The sequence below is a fragment of the Aspergillus karnatakaensis genome, assembly GCF_047715665.1.
Source record: "Aspergillus karnatakaensis strain CBS 102800 unplaced genomic scaffold BJY04scaffold_7, whole genome shotgun sequence".
In the NCBI taxonomy this organism is placed as follows: domain Eukaryota; kingdom Fungi; phylum Ascomycota; class Eurotiomycetes; order Eurotiales; family Aspergillaceae; genus Aspergillus; species Aspergillus karnatakaensis.
This window is the reverse complement of record NW_027395719.1, coordinates 540,257-565,017: the sequence shown is the minus strand read 5'-3', so window position 1 is coordinate 565,017 and position 24,761 is coordinate 540,257. Positions and strand designations below refer to the sequence as shown.

At 50.7% G+C, this 24,761-nt stretch overlaps 8 protein-coding genes across 8 annotated transcripts; 4 read left to right on the top strand and 4 right to left on the bottom strand.

Moving 5' to 3' along the window:
• Positions 1-17: 17 nt before the first annotated feature.
• On the bottom strand, positions 18-1,774 carry BJY04DRAFT_180681 (deubiquitination module subunit SGF73). The gene is made up of 4 exons (XM_073710103.1): positions 1,617-1,774; positions 1,400-1,522; positions 688-1,341; positions 18-634 (listed from the first exon to the last, which is right to left on the bottom strand). The coding sequence occupies exons 1-4, from the start codon at positions 1,645-1,647 to the stop codon at positions 252-254; spliced, it is 1,191 nt and encodes a 396-aa protein (XP_073575153.1). The 5' UTR covers positions 1,648-1,774; the 3' UTR covers positions 18-251.
• Positions 1,775-2,375: 601 nt separating this feature from the next.
• Positions 2,376-6,221, bottom strand: BJY04DRAFT_146299 (putative RNA binding protein Jsn1). The gene is made up of 2 exons (XM_073708790.1): positions 5,838-6,221; positions 2,376-5,765 (listed from the first exon to the last, which is right to left on the bottom strand). Exons 1-2 carry the CDS (start codon positions 6,077-6,079, stop codon positions 2,426-2,428), a joined length of 3,582 nt encoding a protein of 1,193 aa, XP_073575152.1. The 5' UTR covers positions 6,080-6,221; the 3' UTR covers positions 2,376-2,425.
• Positions 6,222-7,173: 952 nt separating this feature from the next.
• BJY04DRAFT_180677 (uncharacterized protein) lies at positions 7,174-8,127 on the top strand (the record flags this gene model as incomplete). The annotated part of the gene is made up of 2 exons (XM_073710102.1): positions 7,174-7,346; positions 7,397-8,127. Coding segments are annotated over exons 1-2 (253 nt in total), but the record flags the coding sequence as incomplete, so codon positions are not given.
• A 402-nt stretch (positions 8,128-8,529) lies between these two features.
• BJY04DRAFT_214666 (putative signal transducer) lies at positions 8,530-10,856 on the top strand (the record flags this gene model as incomplete). Its single annotated transcript, XM_073715275.1, has 2 exons — positions 8,530-10,342; positions 10,402-10,856. The coding sequence occupies 2 exons, from the start codon at positions 8,530-8,532 to the stop codon at positions 10,854-10,856; spliced, it is 2,268 nt and encodes a 755-aa protein (XP_073575150.1).
• A 2,887-nt stretch (positions 10,857-13,743) lies between these two features.
• BJY04DRAFT_146258 (uncharacterized protein) lies at positions 13,744-15,157 on the top strand. The gene is made up of 3 exons (XM_073708789.1): positions 13,744-14,092; positions 14,252-14,311; positions 14,413-15,157. Exons 1-3 carry the CDS (start codon positions 13,884-13,886, stop codon positions 15,074-15,076), a joined length of 933 nt encoding a protein of 310 aa, XP_073575149.1. The 5' UTR covers positions 13,744-13,883; the 3' UTR covers positions 15,077-15,157.
• Positions 15,158-15,610: 453 nt separating this feature from the next.
• BJY04DRAFT_214664 (uncharacterized protein) lies at positions 15,611-16,074 on the bottom strand (the record flags this gene model as incomplete). Its single annotated transcript, XM_073715274.1, has 2 exons — positions 15,611-15,715; positions 15,871-16,074. 2 exons carry the CDS (start codon positions 16,072-16,074, stop codon positions 15,611-15,613), a joined length of 309 nt encoding a protein of 102 aa, XP_073575148.1.
• A 4,077-nt stretch (positions 16,075-20,151) lies between these two features.
• BJY04DRAFT_180666 (uncharacterized protein) lies at positions 20,152-20,615 on the top strand. Its single transcript, XM_073710101.1, has one exon. It carries the CDS (start codon positions 20,235-20,237, stop codon positions 20,421-20,423), a length of 189 nt encoding a protein of 62 aa, XP_073575147.1. The 5' UTR covers positions 20,152-20,234; the 3' UTR covers positions 20,424-20,615.
• A 427-nt stretch (positions 20,616-21,042) lies between these two features.
• BJY04DRAFT_180665 (asparagine--tRNA ligase DED81) lies at positions 21,043-23,133 on the bottom strand. Its single transcript, XM_073710100.1, has 3 exons — positions 23,093-23,133; positions 21,288-22,987; positions 21,043-21,223 (listed from the first exon to the last, which is right to left on the bottom strand). Exons 2-3 carry the CDS (start codon positions 22,883-22,885, stop codon positions 21,097-21,099), a joined length of 1,725 nt encoding a protein of 574 aa, XP_073575146.1. The 5' UTR covers positions 22,886-22,987; positions 23,093-23,133; the 3' UTR covers positions 21,043-21,096.
• Between the last annotated feature and the right edge of the window lie 1,628 nt (positions 23,134-24,761).

The window sequence follows — 24,761 nt, the reverse complement described above, 5'->3', positions numbered from 1 at the left end:
GTAGACATAGACAAAGTGCATTCTTGATATACTATACGAATGATTTCCATGTACATGTGTCAATAGCATGTTGACTCGGGGGTATCGCGTGTCGCATCATCAAAGCAGTAAAAGAAAGTCAACAACCTGCACCCAAATGATTAATCTTCCACTAACGCCTGCAACCCAACCGTTTCGCCTAGAACCGGGCCGCCATCGCTCACCAAATGCATGCAAAAATAGAAGTAAAAAAAGGTCGAAAAACTTGTCTTCTACAAGCCCGCCGCCACCGGCGTCTTCCTCGCAACATCCGGCGTGGTAAGACCAGTGTTGTTTCCGATGAGGTTATCGGATGCATCTGTCATGGCGAGATCGTTCGTCGACTGGAACAAGTTTCCCTCAATAGGGCTGGCCATCTGATCTCCGGTTGAAAAGAGACCACCGCCGCGGGCACCACCCAGAGCATGCGAGAGCATCTCTTTGATTCGCACATACTTGTACTTCTTCTTGGTAGATATCAGCGTATGCGTAACCAACGGTTGTGGTTGAGAGCGAGATATGGCCGCCATAACAGAATCTTTCTCTTCGTCCGAGTCGACAGGTCCGTTGTTCTCCAAGTCATCTTGTAGCGGAGCATTGGCATCGATGGCCGCCTCTGTACACAAAGCATTAGCATAGTCAACTCAACCGCTATTGCGAGAATCGTACTCTGCTGACGAGCCTGGTTCTTCTTCTGATACGCCTGAAGCAGCATATCATATGGCAACGACCGCCCAGGCACGGCACGCTTTGCACCCATAGAGTGACTTTTGCAGGTCAACGACCTGGCGCATTGAGCACCATTAGGCAACGGAACACCACACTGCTTCTCAACGTCAACAGGGCCCTTCGGCTTCGGCGCCTTTGGCTTCTGCTCCTCTTTCTTCTTTTTCTTCTTCGGCTCCTTGTCCTTGTTATCCTCATCGCCTTCCGCCTTGCGCTTCTTCCCCTTCTTCGTCCCATCCTCCGCCATCCCCTTGACAGCACTCTTTTTCGCCGCGCTCTTCTGAGCCTTCATCTCATCGCCATCCCCTTTATCGCCGCCCCCGGCATCCTCATCACCCTCCTTCTCTCCAGCCTTCGCTCTATTGGCCGCATCCCTGGCCTCCTTCTTCTTCCGCGCTTTCTCTTGCTTCGCCCTTATACACCCCCTAATATGCTCTGCCGCATTCTGCTTAAGGACTGGCCTCTTGCAGGTCTTGCAAACAACTGTCTCGAGATGGTCTTCCTCGCGCGGCTTCCCTGTCGGGAACACGGACATTGTCTTCTCATCGATTTCCGGGAGTATTGGTGAGGAACCGGGCGAACTGGGGGGGACTTTGTCTTGAACCACAAGATAGTTAGTGACCGTAGAAAAGCTTAACATGCTATAGCATCATACCCTTTTTCTTCCCAATCTTCCCAGGCTTCTTCAGCTTAATCTTCCCCGGCTTTGTGTCCTTGTCGGCGAACTTGTATCCCGACGCATCGATAAAACTTCCAGAGCCCGAAGCGGCCGGCGAGGCTACACAACAGTCAAGATATCAGCACAAACGTCCGTAGTCTCGTGCAGCGGTCTAAGGAAAAGGAGAATTTGCGGGGAAATCAAACTGTCATACCTCGACTGATGTCTCCGTTAGAAGGCATCATCAGGGTGCGGTGAATTCTAAAACGCTCGCGCAGTGCGGTCAGTACCGATGATAATAATAGAAAAGCGGTCGTTTATTTGAGCGTTCTCAATACCATCGACCCTAAACGAGAGGATGGGCGATGCCTGGAGATAGCCTTACCTTGTCGTCGGTCGTCCATGACAGGGCAGCCACATCGGGAGGGTCACGTGCTGCGCTATATGTTGGAGTAGAATCAGAGGCGAAAGTGAAGAAGAGTAAGGGATTGTTTGAGATAACCTACACGCTGCACAAGTATCTAATTATTAACTAGGAAATATTATAGATAATTGATACCTGGGATTGATGGTTTGATCTGTGTACTCCCGCGACATAGAAAGCAGGCGCGAAATAGAGAGCCGATTTCAGTAAAGTATCGCTGTCATAATCATGATCATAATAGTAGTAAAACACTAAACAATAAAGATGGTTTTATATCCAACAGGCCTATGATGGCAAGGACTTATGACTCAAGATCCTTCGGGCCCATGACATGAATAACACCACTATGCTCACAATACAGCAAACCGCAACACTTTTCTCTCCTCATACTTCCACAATCCGTTCCCAAGACGATCCAGCGTCGATCCAGGTTGATGGGACACTCCGAAATATATCCATCCTACTCAGTACCATCGAACACGTGAGAAATAACAGGTGAACTTTATACACAGGTTAGAAGCCAAGGCGGATTAGAAGTTATAGTAATAAAGTTCAGCGCTGTGAGATAAGGATTAGCTTTCCGCATTGACAGGTAGATACTAGAGGTGACTCACACGTCCACGTCGACCCCCAGCTGACTGTCCCTGGACGGGGGGGTTTTGAGAGTAGAATTGCGGGGGATACTGATACATCTGGGTTGCGCCCATGACCGGGCTGAATTGTTGAGGTGCGTAAGGCGACTGGTTGAGCATAGAGCCCGGGTTGATCTGGGCAGGAGCTCCGGACATAGGTCCAGGTTGAGCTTGCATGCCTCGAAGGTTGTCGGATCCAGCTGGGTACCCGTAGCTAGAATTGCCAAGGCCTTGATACAGACCGCCTGGTGATACTCCTCGAGACTGCGCTGCGAGATAAGCCTGATACTGAATCTGTTGCTGTGCGAGAGGGTTCATAGGATCTTGGCCAAATCCGGGGCCGTTGATACCCGGAATTCCATTTAAACCATTCATGGTGCTGGCAGGATTCATTCCACCCACTCCGTTCATGGGGTACGGATCAAATTGTCCTGGATTTTGGTGCTGGTCTGAAGTCAGGGGACGAGCACTGTCGATGTTTTGTCCCATAGTAGGAAATTGCCCGCTATATTGCCGTTCTAGGGTCGGCTGAGATGGGTAATTGGAGGCCGCTTGTCGGGATCCAGGTCGATGTTGTTGCTTCTCGGAGCCTGAAGTATGACCGGCGCTGTCACGTCCATGGTGATTATCACGGGAAGCGCCCCTTGAAGACAGACCAACCTCATCCATCAGACGCTTGTAGCCCTGGCTTGGTGTGGCCTTGAGCTTAGTGAGAACTTTTGAAACGTTCTTTACCACCTCTGCTCGCATAGATTCATCGAAAAATGGTGTCGTCAGGACCTTGAAAATCAATGTGGCACCCGATGTCTGGTCGCTCAAAATCTTCTCCAATGTCTCGTCACCTGGGCTGAAGAAAAGAGCTTTCAGCACGATCTCACGCGCTTCAGGTTCATTCCGTTGGTTGATGACCTTGAGGACAGTCAGGTAGGCAACTTTGTGGGTACAAAGGTGCACTAAATGAGGAACCAATCTGGGGGCTAGCACGGTTCGGCGACGAGGGAAGGTGCAGGTATCGAGGAACCAAGTAAGCAGCAGAGCACCATTAGCGTTAGTTGCGAGCTGCACACTATGAAGAGCAATTGCGGCCGCAAGCATCCGCTGTTGGTCCTTTGTGGCGTGGTGGCTTTCGAGACAAGCGCGCATGGCTCGGGCTCCAAATCGCCCCTGAGCGACCTCCCACATGCGACTTAGCATGGTCTCAAACACGAAGTCGTTATACGGAGAGCCGAAGCGCAAACAGCATTGGAGGACATAGTTTCCATATTGATCCAAAAACAGAGGCACGGTGTACGGCCGAAGAGCATCAACGATGATCCTCATCTGCATAGGTGTCTTGGCAACGTCAATGATCTTCTGTGCTGCCCATGTTCCATTCTTGTGAACGCCAATCTCGCCTAAGTGAGGTGCCAGGGGGACGAGCAGTTGCTCTTTTGTGGATTCAGAGCAAAATTCAAAAAGCTTCTGAACGACAGTGTTTCCGAGGTAATCTGAAGCGAGCTCTGCGATTTCGGGAAGCATCCCTACCGCAGTCTCTTCAATTTCCTGCACTGAGCAAGCTCCATTATCAATTCGCTTTCGGATATCACGAAGACGGGGTGCATCAAACAGCCGAGTTTGGTTGGGCTCAGAAACGGGTGGTATTTCGTCGTTGTAGGCCTGGAAAGAAATCGCCTGCTGAATACTAGCAGTGATTTTAATGGTGTCATCTTCCGTCGCCCCAAACTCCTTGACGATCTGCACCATCTCAGGCTGGAGGTCGGAAAGTGCAGGTAGCTGAGGAACGCTTGTCCCACTAGTGAATTTGTCCGCATCAGGCGCGGTTGATTTCGAATTCGGGTCCGGCGTTGGGGAAGACTGGGCACCGTTGGCCCCGGGAGTACCAGAGTTTGATGACCCGGGCACCTTTGCATATCCGATTCGGACGGGGCCAGCGCCAGGGAATATTTCCTTTCCATTAAGCAGTGATTTAGCTTGAATAGCACTGTCAAGGCGCTCGAAATTGACAAAGCCGCAGTTCTTGTGCGTCAAGACACGAGTTGATTCAATTTTGCCATACATGCTGAAGATAGCTTCCAGGGATGTCACGGTGGTGGAAACGGGGATGCTTCCTATCCACAAGGCACGAGTAGGGCCATCTTGATTGTTCTCATCGGCCAAGTCTGAACTCTGGCGTAATCCGAGGCTTGGTGCACCACCACCACCCAGGTGCATCAATTGAACAGCTTCCGCCAGCTCATCGTACTCACCAGTTTCAGCAATGTTTAGATCGGCGGCGCTAAAGCTGTTTTCCAGGCGTGAGGGTGTTGCAAGGTAGTTGCGAATGGATGAACGCTGAGGAGGGGCTTCAAGGATGCCCGCAGTTCTCGCGCGGGGCCGGTTGACGGTTGCATGGTTCGCGAATGCTTGCACAGCTAGGTTATGTTGATGGATCTGGGCTTGTGTTGCGGCCAATTGGGCGGCCGTTGCAGCTGCAGAGGGTGTGATAGTTCCAGAGGGAAGTTGGGAGTAGCGGTTCTCATACTCCAGTTCCTCGTCATCAGCGTACTTCTCCTTGGCATTGACGGAATAAGAGCGGATGCGGCTATGGTTTTTGATCATTGCGAGCTCAGCAAGCAGCGGGGGAAGCGAGGAAGTTTGCTGTTGTTGCTGTTGCTGTTGAAGCAAAACGTCAACGGATGGTCGTACAAGGTTGGCCCGAGCTTGCTGCGGGGTCTCTGCAAGGCCAAGGTAGTCCAACGTCTTCACATCACTATCTGTGAGCCCATCCCGCGAGAAGGATGATTGACTGGGAGAAGTGGGACCCTCAGAGGATCTTATGCTGGTGAGTGTGGTTGCTCGATCACGTCCTGAGGCCCAGCTGGTAGAGAACAACGATGGACCGAACGGTCCCGCCGATCCTAGAAAGTTGGCCCGCTGCGGCATGGAACCAGCCCGCAGGCGGGAAAGGCTACCTGCGCCACCACCTCCAAGGGTTGTTGGAGGAGGCTTCACACCTGTATCGATTCCAGACACGCCTGAAGGCCTGAAGGGGCTCGTCGAAGGAGTTGGTCGAGATGTTTGAGCCAAAAACGGCTGTTGAAGATTCGCCTCATTGAGAACACCAACAGGGGAGAACCGGGATGGAACAGTGCCAGCGCGTGTCCGACGGGCGGGGCCATTCATTGAACCACTCGTGGGAGGTACTAGATCGGGAAAGCCCTCTTGGCTAGGTGACTCGGGGATGTTCTCACGGAGAGGGGTAGAGTGGCCGCTCGTTGGGGGGCCCCAGAAAGGAGAAAGACCTTCTTCCGCTTGTATCTCGCGCGCACTATAGCAGATGATCACGGCCGTTAGTGGACAAGCACGATATCAAAACTCTGTGTCAAGTAGAGCCACCTACCGTTTTGAGTATAAGCGGGCGCCGAGATCGTGGGAAGGGGATCCAGCCCCTAGCCTTGCACTACCGATCGAGCCTGCAGCGCCATTAAGGCTGGTAGAAGACCCAAATGGTGGTTTGAGAGAATTAGTCGCGGACGGATCATTGGGAGAACTGCGACCAGTGGAGGTCCCAGACATGGGTTGCGTGGTTGGAATATAATTAAGGCTCATGTGGCCTTCGGGCCGTGACACGGGTAGCATCATGAACTTGTTCCCTGTCCGAAGTTGTGTCAAAGCTGTTTATATAATCCGCGGCTTCCTGTAATGTGCGGTGATCACAATGTACGAAAGAGTATCCTTGAAATTCCGTCTCACTGTACAGCAATCATATGTTCAATGGCATAGGTCGGTGGGGAGCAGCAGGGTAACAGGCGAGCTGCGTACAGGAATCGATCGATGCGATTTGGAACGGTTTAGCTGGCGGGTGGCATCAAATCGAGACCGTCGGTCTTTGTTGAGTTCAGCGAGCGCAACGGCGGGGTTGGCCGGATGAATAGCCTCAACGTGTACGTAAGCTCAGGCAAAGCTGTAGGTATTCAGACGAAGGATAGGGATTGGACAGGCGATGCGCCGGGCTCGTTCGTTATACGTAGAGATCGAAGTACAATCGCGATGAACAACAGTGCTGCTCGGCTCGTTATGGAATCCAGCTAGCACCGGAAGTTCACCAGTAAACTGAATTCCAGGTCTAAGTGCGCTGTGACTGTGCAAAAACTCGCTGGCAAAAAAAGACCGAGAGGAAAAGATTAATCCCCCAGGCAACAATTCGAGAGAGAGGCGAGAAGAATAGAAACGACGACAAGATGCAGGCCCCAAAAAAAGCGACTGAGTGGTGGCTGGAAATTAGCAGGGCAGCTCAGGGCAGAAGCCGAAAAGTGGAACGGGAGTGCTATGGAGAAAGATCGGGAGGATGACGTGACTAAAAATGGTACTGAACTGGAAGAATTAGAGGGGGAGGGAAGAAATCAGAAGAGATGGGATAATAGAAAGGGAGAAGAACAGGAGAGGAAAGGATGGTAGAGAGGATAACAAGCAGACGAGGTGAAGAGGCCAGACAGAGAGGGAGAGAAGGGGAGGAAAAAGACTTTCGAGGTAGGTTAGGTAGGCGGTTGACGTTGGGGGAGGTTTGGAGCTCCAGCGGCCTTTGTGGTTGGTCCGTTGCTGTCGATTTATTGATTGATTGAGCACGAAATGTTCAAGCCATGATTATTTAAAGCTCAGAGATTACTGTCAGCTTATACTGAAGCTTTATCATCTATAGACGGTCTCTTTCTAGCCATGGTTGCTTCCATTGTATAGGCTGCTTGCCGAACCGCCAGGATGGCCCTTTTCATTCCAACTAGACTTTGTTTACTACTAGCACGATGGTATTGTTTCTTCTCATTCTCTCGACTTTCCACCCTTATTGGTGCTCTTCAGCAAATACTCTGCAGTGCATCAAATTCATTCTGACGAGCGAACTCTGGAACAGGTGCGGCTACGACTTGGGGAGTGTTTCAAGTGACGATCTAACTATGCCAGTGGAGATGACAGAAGTGGCCTCGATGCTGTGCCCAGGAACGACCTGTCTCCTTGCATTGATTACGCTGGATTCTACGGGTCAATGAACTATTTCCCTACGCCTTCAAGCAGGACTCCTTTTTGCTGTCCGTTTGCAGTCATCATAGCATGAGTGTACAGAGTACATATTCCGTCTACTTTGAATTGACAGGGGATGCTTTTTTGCTGAGGAACCAGCCCCTTTCTGAATCTGACACTGTTGGCTTGTCAGAGTGTGCCAATGAAGGGCTCATCTCTGAAACAGGGAGGGATCTAAAATCAGGCCCCGTTTGGATGCTTGACAATCTGAAACATCATTGACCCCGCATTCCAGCGCCATCATCCTGTGCAGTGTGCTCGCCTCACCAGAATAATCAGATGGATGCTGGACTTGGGCAACAAAGACACACACCTCGTCAAACGGGCACAGAACTCACAGGTCCACATGCTGACGGTTAAGAGATTGTCCAAAGTACTCTAGTTATTGTTGATGATAATGAAAGGCAGGGGAAATCGAACCCCTTCTTTCAAATCATCCCGTTCGAAGTATAAGTAATTCAAGCAAGGTGTAGGACTTTTCTTCTTGGCCCGTCATATCAGTTTTCGATCAAAAACGGAGAGTGGCCAGATTGCGACGAAGTCTATTAGGTAGACTACTCCGTATGATGATGAGACAGCTAGCTCGCCGGGCACTCTTGGCTGTTGAGGTAGTTAATGGTGCTTCGGGTAGATAAATGAGGCATCAAGCGACCTTCGGATAAAGTGGGATTAGCTGCCTGAGCCGTCAGGCAATTATAAACGCTCGCACCTGGGGCTCTGGGTACACTAACATCCACCGCCTTCCAAGAGTCTCTGTACATTTCGCCTGTTTTTTGTTTACCGCCTTCAGACCTCCCAATCAACGGAATGCTGCTCGAAGTTGCTCTGTTATTGCAGACCACTTTGTTTTATCAATCACCATATATACTTACCGTGATACTTTCTGATATCCTTCTCGGCGACCACTTAAGCGTATAAGGATCTCAGACGACTGTTTGTTCCTTGGATAGCCTTACACACACATCACATCGATACGCAACCGAGCCGTAATCTACTGATTCTCCATACTTTTCAGGATGTCGACCGACGATGAGAGGTTTTCATCCGATGATGAACCCCCAGTTGAGTCGCTCATTCATGGCCGTGAAAAACGAAGCACGGCCGGCCGACAGATGTCAGCTCTCTTAGATGCCGAAGCAGACGACGAACTCGCACTCTTATTCGAGGAGGTGGATGATGATAATGAGTTCGCTGTTGAGGGGGCTGAGGAAGGAGGGGAAGAAGATGACATGGGACTCGACTCTTCATCCGACGATGACGATGATCAGGGACCTAATGCCCAGGCGGGGGACCTTGAAGGGGAGCGGCAAATTGAGAAAGAGGAGAAAGAGGAAAAGAAGAAAAAGAGAGCTCGAGAAGACCTACGATACCGAATCACCAGCAAGAAGGTCAAAATTGACCCGACTGCCCCGAGCGCCGCCGTTCCGACGACGCCTGCCCCTCGCCCGAGAAAGAAATCAGAACGTGTGTCGTGGATCCCTACACCTGATGAAGGCCCCACGCGGTCCTCCTCTCGGCGGCAGACGATGCAGAACAAGGAACTTACGCATGCACGTCTAAAGGATAGTGAAGAGAAACGAATTCGTCTGATTGCTACGATGGAGGAGGCCGCAAAGCGCAAAGCGAAACACAAGCCGAAGGAAATGACACAAGCCGAACATCTCGCAGAAGCCGAACGAGTAGAAAAGCATAACAGCAAAAGTCTCAACCGTTGGGAGGAAATGGAAAAGAAGAAAGCGGAGGAAAGGCGGGCAAAGATTGAAGCTCTGCAAAACCGTCGTCTTGACGGCCCCGTCATTTCATATTGGAGTGGTGTTGCTACTTGGGCCGATGGTCGTTTGGCGCGCGTTGGAAAAGTGAATATCGCTCCAAAGCCGGACAAAGAGGACGCTGCGCGGAAGAAGAGCAAAAAGGCAGAGAAGGATGGGAAGAATGAAACGCAGCAGAAGCCTAGCGTCCCTGGTGTCGAGATGGGCTCGTCGCAAACGGCTCCCCCTAGCACACAGTCTGAGAACCCCACCGAACTCGCATCGTCCACCACTGGGCCCAAGGACGACCAGGTTCTCATTCCTAATCAAGCGCCTGAGCCAGGGGCTCCGACTACCGGCCCGGCAGTTGACGCGGAGGTGGGTAACGAACAAACCAGCGCGATCGATGAGACTACCAAACCGCGATCATCTAGTGGTCCTTCGGATACAGCCGCAGAGGTTCAGGCGCTAGCGCCAGCGCCAGTGCCAGCCGCCGCGCCTAGTGCTCTACCGGAGCCGGTTCCAGCTGCTAGCACAGATAAAGCGGACAAAGACGAGACGCAGAATACTCAAGCAAATGAGCAACCAGCAAAGGCAGCAAACGAGAAACCGAGTGAGGGAAGAACAGATGCCCCCGCAGATCATGATCCTACATCGCAGCCTACAGAGGCCCAGGCGACCAAAGATAGCAAACCGGCTGATCCAGAGACTCTACCGGATGCCGAGGTGGGATCAAGCCATGTTGCTCAGGAACCAGTTACCGACCCTTCACCCAAGACTCAGTCAACGCTCGAAACCGATGCAATCCAGTCTGCCCCTGTTATTGTTCCGCCTCCAATTGACCAACAACCGGAGAGACCAGGAAATGCACAAACGCCAACAACGATGGAACAAAGACCCGACATCCATGTAGACGAGCCGGTCGTAACTCCAGAGGACACACCTCAACCGGCAAACCCGCCGTCGGTCGTTGAACATACAGGCCGGTGTCTCACCGTGCTGGAGAATTTCGATGATAGGACCGCCCAAAGCCGAGACTTCAGTATCTACTTCAACGCCAAGAAGCCTCCCAGGCTTACAAGTACGTACAGCTACTCTCCGCACTTGGTAAATAATACAGGAACTAACATACCCAATCAGAAATCTCGTCCTCGCTGTGTGTCATTACATCTCTCCCCTCCCGCTACCGAGACCCCGATACGTCTCTCCCATTCGCAAACTCATACGCATACCACGAAATCCGTCACACAGCTGCCCAGAAGTACCAATGGAGCTCCATGCTCGGGTGCTATATCGGCCCCACCGGTGTCGCTGCACGCGGCGTTCCCGAACGATTCCTAGATCCCAACGCAAAACCTCCCAGTCCGAAGAAGAACGCCGTCGAGGTTGAGTCCAAGGCTCCGGTTAAGGAGGGCGAAGCTGCGAAGCCTGTCGAGAATAGCAACCCTAGGTCGGTGCCCGCACCCGCGCCCGCTCCTCTCGCAGCGCCAACAGCAACACCCGCTGTAGCAGTTTCCCCTCCACCTCCTGTTGCTGTTGCTGCACCAGCACCCATAACAGCCGGTGCAGGCGATGCCATGGACGTCGATACTTGATCTCCTTGCACTCTTCTCCGTTTTGTCTCCGTTTGTCTATTAATGATGTATAATACCGCTATGATACCCTTGGGATAAAGAATGTAATTTTTTTTGCCTGGAAAATACAATTTAATCTAATTCGTGAACTATTTTAGTATGTCGATCCTGATCTACACCCGCCCCTCCACTTCTTGAATTTTAGTGCGGACTCTTAAGAATCAACCTCGACTCTCGAGTCTACGGAACAAGCTTGACCATACGATCCCCAATGGCGAAAATAGGGGGGGGGGGAGATCCTACCTTAGGTAAAGACAAAGACGCAAAGTTTACACTGAATGGCATCAAATCCAGTCATAATGAAATCCTCTCAAAGCTGACGTTCAAGATTGCCTCATTTGCATCAGTGGTTATGCTATTTCACCTTAGGTTTACATAATTGTTGTGAAAACGGAAGAAGTATATACCCTTGCGTCATCGAGATGAAAACTTTGCGTCGACGGACCCCTGGGCCTGGAGGGCCGGAAGTCGAAACTTTGAACGAATGCGAATTCCCAGCCAGATTCTGGACGGCTACAAGATGTGATAAGGTTATTGTTAGAAAACCGGATTGCATTGAGTTACGGAGGTCGACGGGTGGCTTGAGGGGATCTAGCGTTCTATCAGAGCGCTACTGAGTTTGCCCGTCCGGTTACATTCTATCCAGGAGTGCTACGTCGTAGCATATCTGATTTCAATAGAACGTGCATGGTGTTTAGGGCGTTTCAGCGCACGTCCACTTGTCCTTGCATGAGCGGATAACGTACGATGATGGCATGAAAATAATGCCCAGCGTTAGAGTATAAGGTACTCATGCTTGCTTCCATCAATCCGATATGGCTTATTTGCTCCGTCAGCGGGATCTCTACCGACTTGGTTTGAGTCCGCTCTAGAGATCTGATGAATATAGGGAGTTGATTTCGCGATCGTAATGAGCCAGATCGAACCAGCCGATGAGTGCCTTAGTATGGCACTGGAACCTCAGACGGTTGCTGATTATGCTATTGAACGCCTCAGCGTTTGTGGAGCAGCCGGGGAATGGAATGTTTTGGGCTTCATCATCATCGATTTGCCCCACTACGACTCTTGTCGTCCTCGATTATGTGTCAATTACTTTCTTTAGAACGTTGTCTCTGTTATGCCAGTTCTACCTTGGGGTCTGAGATTTGGGTCCGAGAAAGGTGTGGAATCGGAGGTCATTGGAGGCCTGTACGTAATTCCGTACCCGGGTGATTCCTCGAGCAATCAAGGTCAGGCACAGGTCGAAGCACGTCGGTCGTTCGGCAGAAGTTCGCTAGCACATACCCCTCAAGGTACACGCTTTCTTGCTGCATCTATGAGCGGTGTGAGGCAGAAGTCGTGGCGAGCAGGAGTAACAAAGAACTCGTTTGGTCATTCCACCACCACGATCCGGGTATGAGCACTCTCTATGGCGCCGATCAGCTCTCCCACGCTATCGATCCAAACGGTACCTAGCAAGCTCCCAATCGTCATGTCAGTTTCGACGCAGCCAAGGTCCGAGCTTTTCTGCAGAGCACAGACCGAATGACCTTTGCACTGACCTTTGGGCACCGGCACTCATCAGGCGGTTGCAACCTCCGCACCGTTGTCTAGACGCTGAAGGTGGGTGGGTGGAGCACCGGAGCAGATAGGCTCGCGGATGGCTTTGATCCATCAATCCTGCCGATAATCATACAGTGCAAAAGCCAAGGGATCGAGACCGACTACTCCGGAGTACGTGGGAGGAGGGGTTTTGTCAGTGATGCAGGATCGGAGATGAGATGAGAACGAATGATACGAATTAGAGAAATTGTATGATCGATTCGAGGTAAGTTGGAAAGTTCAGGGAATAGGGAAGGGAGTTCCGATTGGGAAGATGCCTGAGGACGCCAGGCGTCGGACCGACTGACTGACTGACGTGCTCGGGATCGTCATCCAACGAAGCAAGCACACCTGAAAGACTGCAGAGTTCTAGAACCTCGCTCGCAATACGCGTTCATTGTCATCCAATTCCATTGCCCACAAGGTCGATTCGTCGTCCGAGTTTACCCTCGTTTGTCTGCCTATTTAAATATCCATTTCCTCCTCCACTCCCGCCGTTTCAGGACAAAGACCATCTCCACCGTTTCGAGGTCTCGACTCTCGACTCATCCTGACACTGACTGTGACTGTGGAATGCCCATTGCCTGCGCTTCTATTCTTATATACCCCTCGATCCGCATCACTTTCAGTGATTGTTGGTCAATAAATCCTCCGAGCGAATTTTCAGCATTTGCTGTTGTGCAATCCCCTTGTCAAGATAATCCCGCATAGCAACCAGGGCCCTGTTACAGCCACTCTCTCCCTCCTGCAGAGACTTGACGTCAGGAACTGCATAATCCCGCCCTTGATCGACTGAGTGAGATCTAGTCAACCTTGACAAGACTCAAAAGCTCAAGCCTCAAAGGGGCAAAGCCGGTTAAAAATAACCAGCAGTCTTGGTATGTTCCATCTATGATATACCTAAGGATTATCAGAGTCCCGTTTGTACCCTATCTCGCCCTCCTTATCTCCCAGCTCCACAGACCAATAACATCGCCCAATGCTCTGCCTTTTGTGTCCTGGCTGACCACTGAGGTTTCACAGTTGAAAGCTTATCACTCTCTTTATCACTGTGATCATATCGTGACCTGCACGCCTTGCTAAACATATTTGCTCTGCCACTGGCCCTCTTGACAATTTCCCGCATCCGTACTCCCTCAGCATTCCTCCCGATTCACCCAAATCGGCCACTCTCTTTCAAGCAAGCTTTCGACCTGCGAGCACACAATTTTGAGACCGCCTTTCGTGATACAGTGAGACAAATAGTTTTAGGGCAGATCAGGCCAGCCTCTGGGAAATCCCTCATACTCGGCCCCCTCAGGGGAAACACCTGTGCTCCACTTCGCACATCTCTGGGCTATTCCAGATAAATCAACCGGCCCGGGGTTCCTCGAGCCTACGGAGTATACAAAGACCCTCACCGCCACCATGACTCAAAGCAACACATCCTCCCATCATCGTCGCACTCCTTCTGGTTCAAACTCATCCAAAGCGAGAACTGCAAGGCCAGCAATCCACCGGAAGGGCGCGTCCTTTGTGAACCACTCCATCTCCAAGCTAGGCTCTGGTCAAGTTCGGTCCTCTGTTGTAGACGACGACCGGGTGGCCGAGATGGCGACCAGTTTTCTCAACTATTGGTACGTATATGAATGTTTTTTTATACTGTTTGCCCCCTACACCGCCCCATCCTTCCGTTCCTATTTTGGGAGGATTGCCCTGGTCTGCTTATCAGTCCTCTCAGCCCTTGCTTGTCAGATTCCTTCTTATCGGGTGTGTTTGTGCTAATTCGGTTGCAGTGCCATGTGCGAAAGGCAGATTACTGTGCCCGACAACCGGCTCCTTTACTGCAGTGAAAGGTATGACGCTTATCAGCTCCTAGGAGTCACCATTTCTTTTAAGAACGGCGACCATTCCCTTCTTATCTTCGAATTTTCCAATTCTCTAACATTCCTTATAGCTGCCGTCGCAAAGACACCCATAAACCTCTTTCCGCCTCTTACTCATCCTACTCCTCCATGTCCGCCCCAAGCACACCTCCATCTTCTCCCCCTATGTCTCCTCGGACGATCGTGGCTCCATTGACTCCGACCCGAGCCTCCGTCACAGCTACTCAGCCCATCCGGATACCCGCTGACATGCACGACTCTAAGACGGATCTTGATCCCACCGAATGGAAGCCCGTGATAAACAAGGACACTCGTACGAGCATCATGACTTCGGATGCTTGGAAGTATCTTTCCCAATTCCACGGCGATGAAGCTGCGCTTCCTACTCGCCGTGCAAGGGTCCATGCCCAGAGCTCAACTAGTCTCTCGACTCTTCCTTCCCTGAGTCATACTCCGTCGACCGCCTCTTCTGTGAGCAGCACCGCCTCGGATTATATGAGCCATGTCCACGACTCTGTGCATCGTCCTTTGCCCCCGCGCCACAAACCCTGCTTCTCCGGTAGCGGCAGCGTTACAAAGGGCGTGGAGCTGGTTGTTCCTCATATCATGGTGGTCCCGGACTCGCCCATTGACACCACCCACAGCGGATCCATGTTCCCTACTCACAGTGGTCTTTGGCATGAGAAGACTGGAGTAGCGGCCACTACCACCGTTGTCACCGTGTCTGGAAACTGATCGTCTCTATTGTTCTGCTGTGCAGAGCATATAGGATACTGTCCAGCTCTTGTCGTCGGTGCTTCGAGGTCGATTGTTTTTCTATTTATTGTTATTTTTCTACTACGACGGAGTATGGGCGGTATACCATAGACTTAAGCGCAAAAGGCCATGATTTGATGGATGATCGATCGGAATTTTTCTCTATTGATTTCTTTAAGAGCGAGACTGCTGGGTCGCCAGCACTCACAACTCTTAGATAGCGAAGAAAGAATAATCATACATTTGCAACCACATACACCTCAAACTTCCAACCACACTAGAAGTAGACCCGCGGGGCGGAAAAAGCTATCCCTCTCCAAGCTTCTACCTTCCCCACACTAGTTCGATACCTCATACCCCAACCTGAAGTAGCCTTTATTTTAAAAGGCTTAAGCTAGATCACCAATTTCCCCAAAATCTTACTCAGCCCTGTAGACGGCTTTATCACCAAATCCTAGATCCCATACGATGACAAGGCTTGTTTGAGCCGCGTTCAAGGCGGGTCAACCTGATCTAGTCTTCTTCTTTATCATCATCCAGCGGGGTAATCTTCTCATCGAGATGGTCCAAGTCGTCGTCAGAGATACAGCACATGTAGCAGCCGTATTTAGGGCGGAACTATTCACGACCATATGCATTAGCAACCCGTAAGTCGTGGCCTCTGAATACACAACAAGACTCCGCCTGTCTTTAGACAAATCCGCGGGAGAAGGCAGGTAGTGTTCTTTTTTTTTAAGAAAAAAAAAGTTGATGCAACAAAGGAAAAATCTTACCTCAACATGCTCGCAGATTAGCAAACCGGGATCAGCAACACAAGCCCCTGTGCACAGCTGGTTGCCGATATCAACGCCGTGCGGCTTCCCAATGAGCTCGGGGTGGTATGGTTCCGGCTCGAGATTGGGTGTTAGGATGGGGTTTGCGGAGATGGCCGCGGTGAAGAGGGTAAAGACCGCTAAGGACAGGGTTGGGAGATGCATTTTGAATTGGGATTGGTGGTGTCGAGGTTGGGGCGTGGTGGCGGTTTGGGCAGTTGTTGATATGGTTTGTGCTGTGCTACGTGCTGCAGATGCATGGGAGATGGCGTTCTTCTTATGAGGGAGAGCATATCAGGCAAGGGGTAGGAGGTACGTGACGCGACTAGAGGGAAGGGGCTCTTTAGGTGTATGGGAATCAATGTTTTGATGTTTGAGCTTCAGGAATGTTAGGTGGGCTGGGTTCTTCTTGTTGTTGGAATTTTGGGAATGTCTTGGTATGTGCGGATGAAGCCTAATGCTACAGAGTAGGGCTGGGGCGGCGAAACATGGGATTCGACGACTTGCATTGTCTTGTCTCTATCTAGAGAAAAGCCTTGAAGGTTAGTCAAGAATCTCAGATAGACAGTCAAAGCTGGCCGTGAGCATAATAGCACTGGTGTGAACATGAGGTGGTTCGTTTCAGATGTCTATACTTCGCCAGTTCGAATCAATGCTCTTTTGAGTAGGTGAATGTCTGCTCCAGCTGTGATACCAAGTAGCCCAAAGCCTCATAATCGGGAGAAATCAGTGCGAATATTGATTATGACATGGCCGCCGCTACAAGTTTATTCTTCCAAGGCATAAGTATATGCCAGAGGAGAAGTAAACTTGCTTACTGAGGCTGTCAGAAATATATTGAGAGCGAATGATTGGTGGAAAGAATAACCGGCGTGGACGTGCATGATTATGGGGGTTGAGGTATCAATCAAACAGCCAATTAGACGACGTGCACGTAGACTCAGCTCAAAACATCGGTCCATAAACATCTTTCAAGAATTAAGTTGTCAGACGACAAAATTTGATCCGTTAGCCTGGGAACTGACGTCTTCGGTAGCGATGACCTGTTCGAATCACGGAATCGATTGTCCACCACGAGCGAGAGTGTTATGATCCACTGCCCAACAAGATAAGCAAGAGAAGCTCGGAACTCGTGTACTTGATTTACCGAAGGAAAGGGGAAACGAGATGGCTAAAGCCTGATGATCGTGTCAAGGTGGAGATCAGGATTAGTTCAAGTCAGCAGAGCAGACGCCGAACATCAACAAATACTGCTGTCTTGCTGTACTGCGTCTCTGGATAATTGGCAACTGTCGGTTGATGCGTTCTTCATTCAAACAATTGTGAGGCCCGCGAACATCCATCGTTGTTCCGCGTCAAGGTGATGTGGACAGGCCTAGGTTATGGCAGGATAGGCCTGCTCTTCGAGTGTCTCCTAGACTGGTAATAGTCGAGGCCACAGTACACGGTTGACCGTGAGCGGAAGCTTCTTGCCATGTTAGAAGATCCTTCGCCCATGAAAAACCCTGTCATTTCTGGCCAGCACACACAAATGGGGACCGAACGGACCGCATCCTGTCCTTTCGCAGATCTTCCAGGAGGTGAAGTGGCATAATACAAAGGCCGTAGGCTTGTCAACCGGGAGAAAGTCCTTGTGTGGAGCCCAATAGCAACGCTGGGAACTTATTTCCTAGAGCCTCAGAGCTCCTATTGGTGCCAGATACTGACGGCCACAACCATTTTCCTTCCCCAGGGTTCCAGAGTTGTGCTGCTACTTCTTTTGCGCATCCTTTTCTCTCTGAATCAGCTTCGGTTCCATCGCCGCCTTATCACCATCGTCCAGGCGTTAACGAACGAGACAATGGGTATCGCCTCAGACATTCATTGCTGTCGACTTTCTACAAGGGACTTGGACCCGGATCAAGACATCCATTGCCCCTTTACCTTATTGTCTTCTGAGCCACCGGTCGCCCCCGTGGAAGACTCCTAACGACAGAACTGCCCACCTCTCTGTGTTCGTAGGAAAGGTTGAGCTCGAATTTCTAGCCGGTCACAACCAAATGAACTGACGTCCACACACTTTCCACTCGTCCCAGGTCGCCGATTTTCTCACTGCACCACGGGGTCCATTGATCCGGAAACGCGAGCGGCACCAAGTGGGCGCTTCGCGTGTCGAGCACTCATGTAGCATGCTTCGGATCACCCATAGCTAATTGGAGTGAAAGGCGCTGTAGGCGCCACCGTGCACTAGCGGAGTCAAGCCCCTGTTGCAAAGACGCACCATCACGAAAAGTTCTATGTTAGTCCCATCGAGGCGGCAAAGTGCAATTTTTCCAGAGCATTGCTGACGGAGCGTACGAAGTGACCTTAGCCCCAGGCAGTGAGCCGCCAATAGTCACCGTGTCGATAAAAGGAAAGCTTGTTGCCAGACCATGAAACCCGCCTAAGAAATATCGAAAGTCTCCGGTGGACAGCCGCTGAAGCCAGGTCAGCCTAGTATCAGTCCCTCGCCGTCAACCAATTTTGCAGGCATTGAACTATTGATATCTCGTTTCGGTAATCGTTCTCAAGATTATGGGGTTCTCAAAGTCCGGCTTTGCAGAAGACAACCCCTAGGACGACTAAACTTTGTCGGTGGCTGAGAGCTAAGACACATCACTGGTTGTTTCCTTGACGGACATATTTGTTCTGGAGCATTTATCTCGCCAGTGTGATATTTTCGGGTTCGGAGATTCGTTAATCCAAGTGGTTGGCGTCGAGTTTGTTGCACTTGAGGGGTCTATTCAGGGCTGTGCCAGCAGGAGGCAGTGTGACATTTGGAAGACTGGCGGAATAAGAGCACCAGGCACACCATGCGCTTAATACCTTTCAGCATCATTTGTGGGGGTATACAGTCTTTCACACAATCTTCGGATGTTTCCCAGCCTGCTTCCAGTTGTTGTTTGCTTGCCCAACATGACGTGAAACGAAAGGAGCGAATTGTCATGGGTGATGCAGATCTACCTAGAAACACCAGTTGATCAGCAGGCGCACGCTTCTTTCAGGATGCACGGCAAGAATCTTCTGATATTCAAATGACAGGGCAGAACATACTGATAAGGAGTATTGTCGACTGGGGCCAAGATGTCAGACTTAGCAGTGCTTGTGCCTGCATGCTCGATTCGACGTCCCTTCGATTATTCAGGACTCACTTGCTGGTAGTCTCTCAGCCAATGGCCTTGCCTAAATGTGGCAATGCATGGAAAGCAGAGACGGCGAGACAGTCAAAGGCAATTTATGGTGATATTTGTGTGGAAGCGTCTGATTTGGATTGTTAGGATTGTGATGCCGAGCAAGGCTCGTTCGATTGTAGTAGGACTTCGGTTGACAAGAAGGCAGCGGATCAGAACAGCTGGAGTGGATTGGCTGGAGTCCATCTCCGAGGCCAACAAGAACCCCATCAACGGTGGTGTCAGCCAGCGATTCACGTCGAAGGATCTTCGAATGTTTGGGAAGACTGGGGACTATCCGAAACATCTTTCCATGGGTGATTCAAGGGAGTACGCTGTACGGAGTAGTAGGTATGGTTTGAAATGAAGGCCAGCCAGCGGCTGCTGTCTAGCTTGATTGGCTTCCTTCGGCTGGATATTATTTCCGGCCGCCCTCTACCACTGCCATTGCTCGACGAAGAAGTTAGAACGAATGCCCGCCTGTCTGCTCGCTCGATTGACGCTTCGATGAGGATCGTTTCCAGATAATTTGCTCATCTCGCTTGTCTTCTCGTTAGCGGCTCGCTCATGCGCTTCCCTTGACGCCCCGGAGTGGAGCACTCTTGGGCAGGCTGGACAGCAACTCCAGAATATGTAACAGTCTTTTGTGATTGCCAGCTGAGGGGTTACACTGTTGACTAGTTCTTTTCAGAATTCGACTCTTTCCCTCCTGTGGACTCTCAGTTGTCTGCTATTGCGCGAAGCCGAAGCCGTCACACGTCCCAATCCCTCGGATAGCCTTACCCGCCGAGATATACCTACCCATTTCTTCTTTTACTTATCCAGTCGCACAACCCTGAGGGTCTCTTGTCGAAGCATGGACCAGCAAGATTCGAATACGCCCCAAGGCTCAAACCAAGAGTAGGTAGTTCCTCACCATGTCCATTCAACACCTTCCCTATTAAACTGTGGGGTAACCGAATGTTGCTCCTTCGCAAGAGACCAATATCTCACCCGGATGTTTTGTGGTAACACTTGTCTGCCAGTCATCAGACAAATGGTACCAGCAACGGTACCAGCAACGGTACCAGCAACGGTAACCATGATCACGAGCAGACAAACGGGCGCCGAGCCGACCTTAGAAGCGAACTCGAGGCTATGGAACACTATCAATCATTCGTCACCCGCCTTCTCGCCGTCGTCTCGAATGCACCGATAGAGGACGTGGAGAGACTGGTTCGAGTGATTCGGTCCGGCGCTACACAGCAACAAATCCTCGACGTAGTGGCAGAGATCTTACCTAGGGACGGCTCTGCAGAGCCAGCCAACAGACCACAGTCACAATAACGCCAACTCTCGGCAGTATCGAGTTGGAAAAATAAGAGTCTAATGCTCTGTCTTCAATGGGAGTAAAACTATTCTTGAAGCGAGCACACTGCAGCAAACTTGCAAGGCTATCCGCTTTCCGAACGGTTGTAGGTTTATGTCCTTCAAGTACTCAAATCTGAAAGAACAATAGAGAAGAGCATATACCCAGGCCTCAAGTATTAAAACTAAACGATCTTTTGTTCTAATTGTAAAATCTTGAAATGTCCGTAGCCTCCCAAAGCCCTTAATATTCGATTTGCAACTTGAAACCACCAGGCCTAGCCCAAGCATTCCGATGAGTTATGAGAATCTCAATCTAGGTACCAAGCTAATTTATCCTGAAGGAGCAGAATTGTACTCTCAAACAAGGAGAGCATATTCCTGGTAATCAAGCACCACCAATTACTTCTTACCTCCCATCACCACAGACGGCTTCCGAATCTCTTCAAGTGCCGACGCCTATGGTATCTTCCCCGTCTACTAGGTAATCGCGACAAGCTGTGCTCTGCTCCTGGAAGTATCTTGTAGTACAGATTTTGGAATATACCAAATTTACCAACTGTACTATGTCGAAGATAAAGATAAGACAGAAATGATCATCGAGAGAACATAGATATGTCTTGCACTACAATTAATGCTAAGTAAATAAGATCTAAGGGGTGCAACGGCCTGTGAAACGAGGGTACAAGGAGCAGTCGCGGACTGTATATCGGGCACACAGCCAAGCGAGGAAGCGCTCTAGACCGAGACCGTAACCACCGTGGGGTGAAGTTCCGTACCTGGATCATTATGAGTATTCGTTGCTTCAGAAAAGAAAAAGCGAGGATGGAGGTCAAAACTTACTTGCGCTGGTCAGTATACCAGTAGTAAGGCGAGGGGTCCATGCCCTCATGTTTATAAGCGGCCATGAGCTCGTCCCAGTCATCCATTCTCATACTTCCGCCGACAATTTCACCTACGCCGGGCATCAAGACGTCGACACTTTCGGTAACACGGCGATCCTCGGGATCTTTCTTCATGTAAAACGCCTTAATCTCGGCCGGGAAATGGGTGAGGAAGATGGGGCGGTTGATAATGTCGGTCATCTTGCGCTCGGCAGCTTCGGCGATGTCGTCGCCGAACTCGTGGGGCTTGCCTTCCTCGTTGGGAATGTCGTGCTCGCGCAGCCAGTCGATGGCGTCGGAGTACTTCATGCGCAGGAAGGGGCGGCTGGGGGTCTGGAATTCAGGGTTGAGCTTCTCGATGATGGGCTTGGCGACGGGGTCGGCGAGCACAATTTCGAGCACACGGCAGATGACAGCCTCGAGGTGGTCAAGGAGGTCGGTGAACTCAATAAAGTCCAATTCGGACTCGATGTGGGTGTACTCAGAGAGATGGCGGCGGGTAAGTGACTTCTCTGCACGGAAGGAGGGGCAGACGCAGAAGACGTCGCCTAGAGAAGGGATACAGGTCTCGAGGTAGAGTTGCGATGATTGTGTCAGGTAGGCATCTTCGCCGTAGTAGTCGAACTTGAAGAGGGTGCTTCCACCCTCCACCTGTGTTTGCACCATTGCTGGCGGGGTCACTTCGGTCATGCGTAATTCCTCGAATGTTTGACGGAAGGCCTTGAGAGTGGCAGCGCGGACCTTCATCACGGAGGAGGCAGTCTCGCCGCGGAGAACAAGGTGGCGGTTGTTGTAAAGGGTTTGGGGCTCGGAGTCAGGCGCTACACGGGTGGTAATTGCCTCCTTGTCACCGGCAGCACGGCCGATGACCGTGTAGAAGTCCACGTGAAGCTCGCGGTTGTTAGGTGCGTGTTGCTTGGGAGGGACAGCCCGCATCTCTCCGTGAAGGGCGATGGAGGTTTCGAGGGTGAGAGTCAAAGCATCGTAGGTCTTGGTAAGCTCGCCGGTCAAAACGCATTGCAAATAGCCGTAACCGTCTGAAAGAGTCAAGAAGATCATGTCCTTCTGGCTGCGCAGGCGGTGGATTCGGCCCAGAACCCGGACTCGCGTTCCAGGAGTTTCTGACTCGGGAGAGCCTAACTTCACAACAGCCGGGTCGGTGACGTCTAAACGGATCCTCACCGGCTTGGGAAACGACGAGTCTTCCTTAAGCACAATTTTCTTTGCCTCCTCAAGGACAAGCTGACGTTTCTCAGCCTCCTTCTTCTCGCGAATGGCCAATTCTTGTTCCTTCGCAGCCTTCTTTTTCCGCTGCTCGAACAGACTGGTAGCCTTCTTCAGAGCCGACTTGGTGGCGGGCTTCCACTCGAGCTTTGCGGCAGAATCAACACCTTCACCAGTAGGTTCGGTCTGCGACTTGCGAGTCAAGTACTGGGCGCCATCGGAGGGAGCATGCTGCAGGAAAGCGTAAACAAGTGTCTTGTATGGGGCAGATTCGGAGCCGGTAGCGGTCGAGTCGTCTTTACCGACGTCTTCGTCAATATAGTAGGAGGCCATTGTGGCACTGGGTTTGACTGCAAAAGAATTTGAGGCAAAAGATGGTTTTCGGTGCGTTCGTGGGGTTGCTTTAAAATGCGCGGGGGAATAAAGATTTAGACTCTGAGTCACACCAATCAGCAAACCCAACCTTGTAGATAACAGAGTAATATTGTGGCAGAAATGTCCGGGTCGCAGGGCTACTAATGAGTTAGCGTTAGTACGTACCTGATGCCAAGCAGTCCGAGTACAATTGGTTTCGCAAGCCCACAGGAAGAGAGGTGAAAAAAGATTACCTGGTTATCAATTTCTGGAGGGGTAGTCTCGGGTCCATGTTTATGCCTCAGGCAGAAAGAAATTCTGAGGGCAGGCACGCGCCTCCTTTGGAAACATTCGCTGACCTCCGGTCCAAAGTGTAAGAGACGAAAGTAAATACTGATATGAGCCTCAAGATCCGAGTAAGTATACCCTAAGTGGCCCCGTTAGAGGAATCGCAATAATGATGTTTTCGACTTTCGAGTACCGTGGCATGTTCCATTCTCAGTGAGGAGGCTTAGGCACGAATCACTAGAAAGGGGAAGCAACCTACTGAGGCCTCCTTCTCGGAAGAGAAATTGGGCATATCAGTGATGTTCAACGCATTAGGTACACCACCCTGGACAGTCCATAACTTGATCGGAGTGAGTATACACTACCTATACTTTGTCCAGTAGCCGGGACGGATTATAGTGGCACCGAAATTGAGCCTCCTCTATTCCTCTTTTAGGCTTCGATGTCATGAACCTTCCCCACCAACTGTCAAGATGACCGACCCTCCTGCACGTTATTGATCAATTTTGCCTGCAGCGAGCATGATGATGCTCCTGGAGTTGGGATGATAGAATTTTGGATCCGCTCTCGCCCTAATATGATACCCCTGGATGAATACGGATACTGCATCAAGCCTTGACACGATGGACTGCGGACACGATGGATTGCGAATTTGAGAGCATTATCTGTCGGGATCTTCCCCGCTCTCTTCAAAACAGCTGAGCCGCTTCGACTCAAGGACCAGCCATGAAGTTTGGACAGTCACGAAGCAATCTCGAGTCATCAGATTGATGCTAGCCATAGCTAGGTCCTCTGCGGTCCGGCGACAGATGAGACCCGGAGCTCCTCAACTTTCATCTCTGACCCGGCTTTTTTAGCCTTGCCTTGTAAGTCACAACCAGGGAACGACACTCTTCAGTGTTTTCCCCCTGACGATGTGCCTGGATAACGATTCCACTTTTTTATATTAATATTGGCACCCCTTTTCTGTCCTTCCCCTGTAAAAAACATCAGCATTACAAGTTGACCCTCATGACTCAGGGAGCTCCGAACGATCTTCTTGAGGGTAGTTGTGTCTTCGTGTTCTTCCATTCTGGGTATATGTGAACCCTGTTTGGCCTTGTTAATTTTACCTGCCATCCCAGCTTGTTTGTATTTGTCTCTTGTGTTGCTCTGTATTGCTCCCCCCTTTCTTTCCCCTTTTGAGCCTCTCAATCCGGCCCTTTGCTCTTGTGAGTGGATTTACTATTATTGCTTCTTGAGGGTTAGATTTATTTTCTATTTTGTCAAGGCCAGCGTCACTCCAGCGCGCTTATCCATTCCCAGCCCTGCCAAACTCGAGGCCGGCCGTTCTTTGTCTCCATTCGAGTCTGTGCCGACTGTCAGCCCGCCAGTGCCTCATTATTCCGTGGACTCTTTGATCCCTCGATGACAGCTCGTAAATAACATTCTGGCATCTTCATTCTATTCATCTTGTTTATCTTGATTATCTTGATTCTATTTCTATGACGAGAGTGTTGTACTTTGCATTTGAATCTCGTGACATTGTTTCATCTGCAGTGTTGGGCGCTGCAGCTTTGACCGCGAA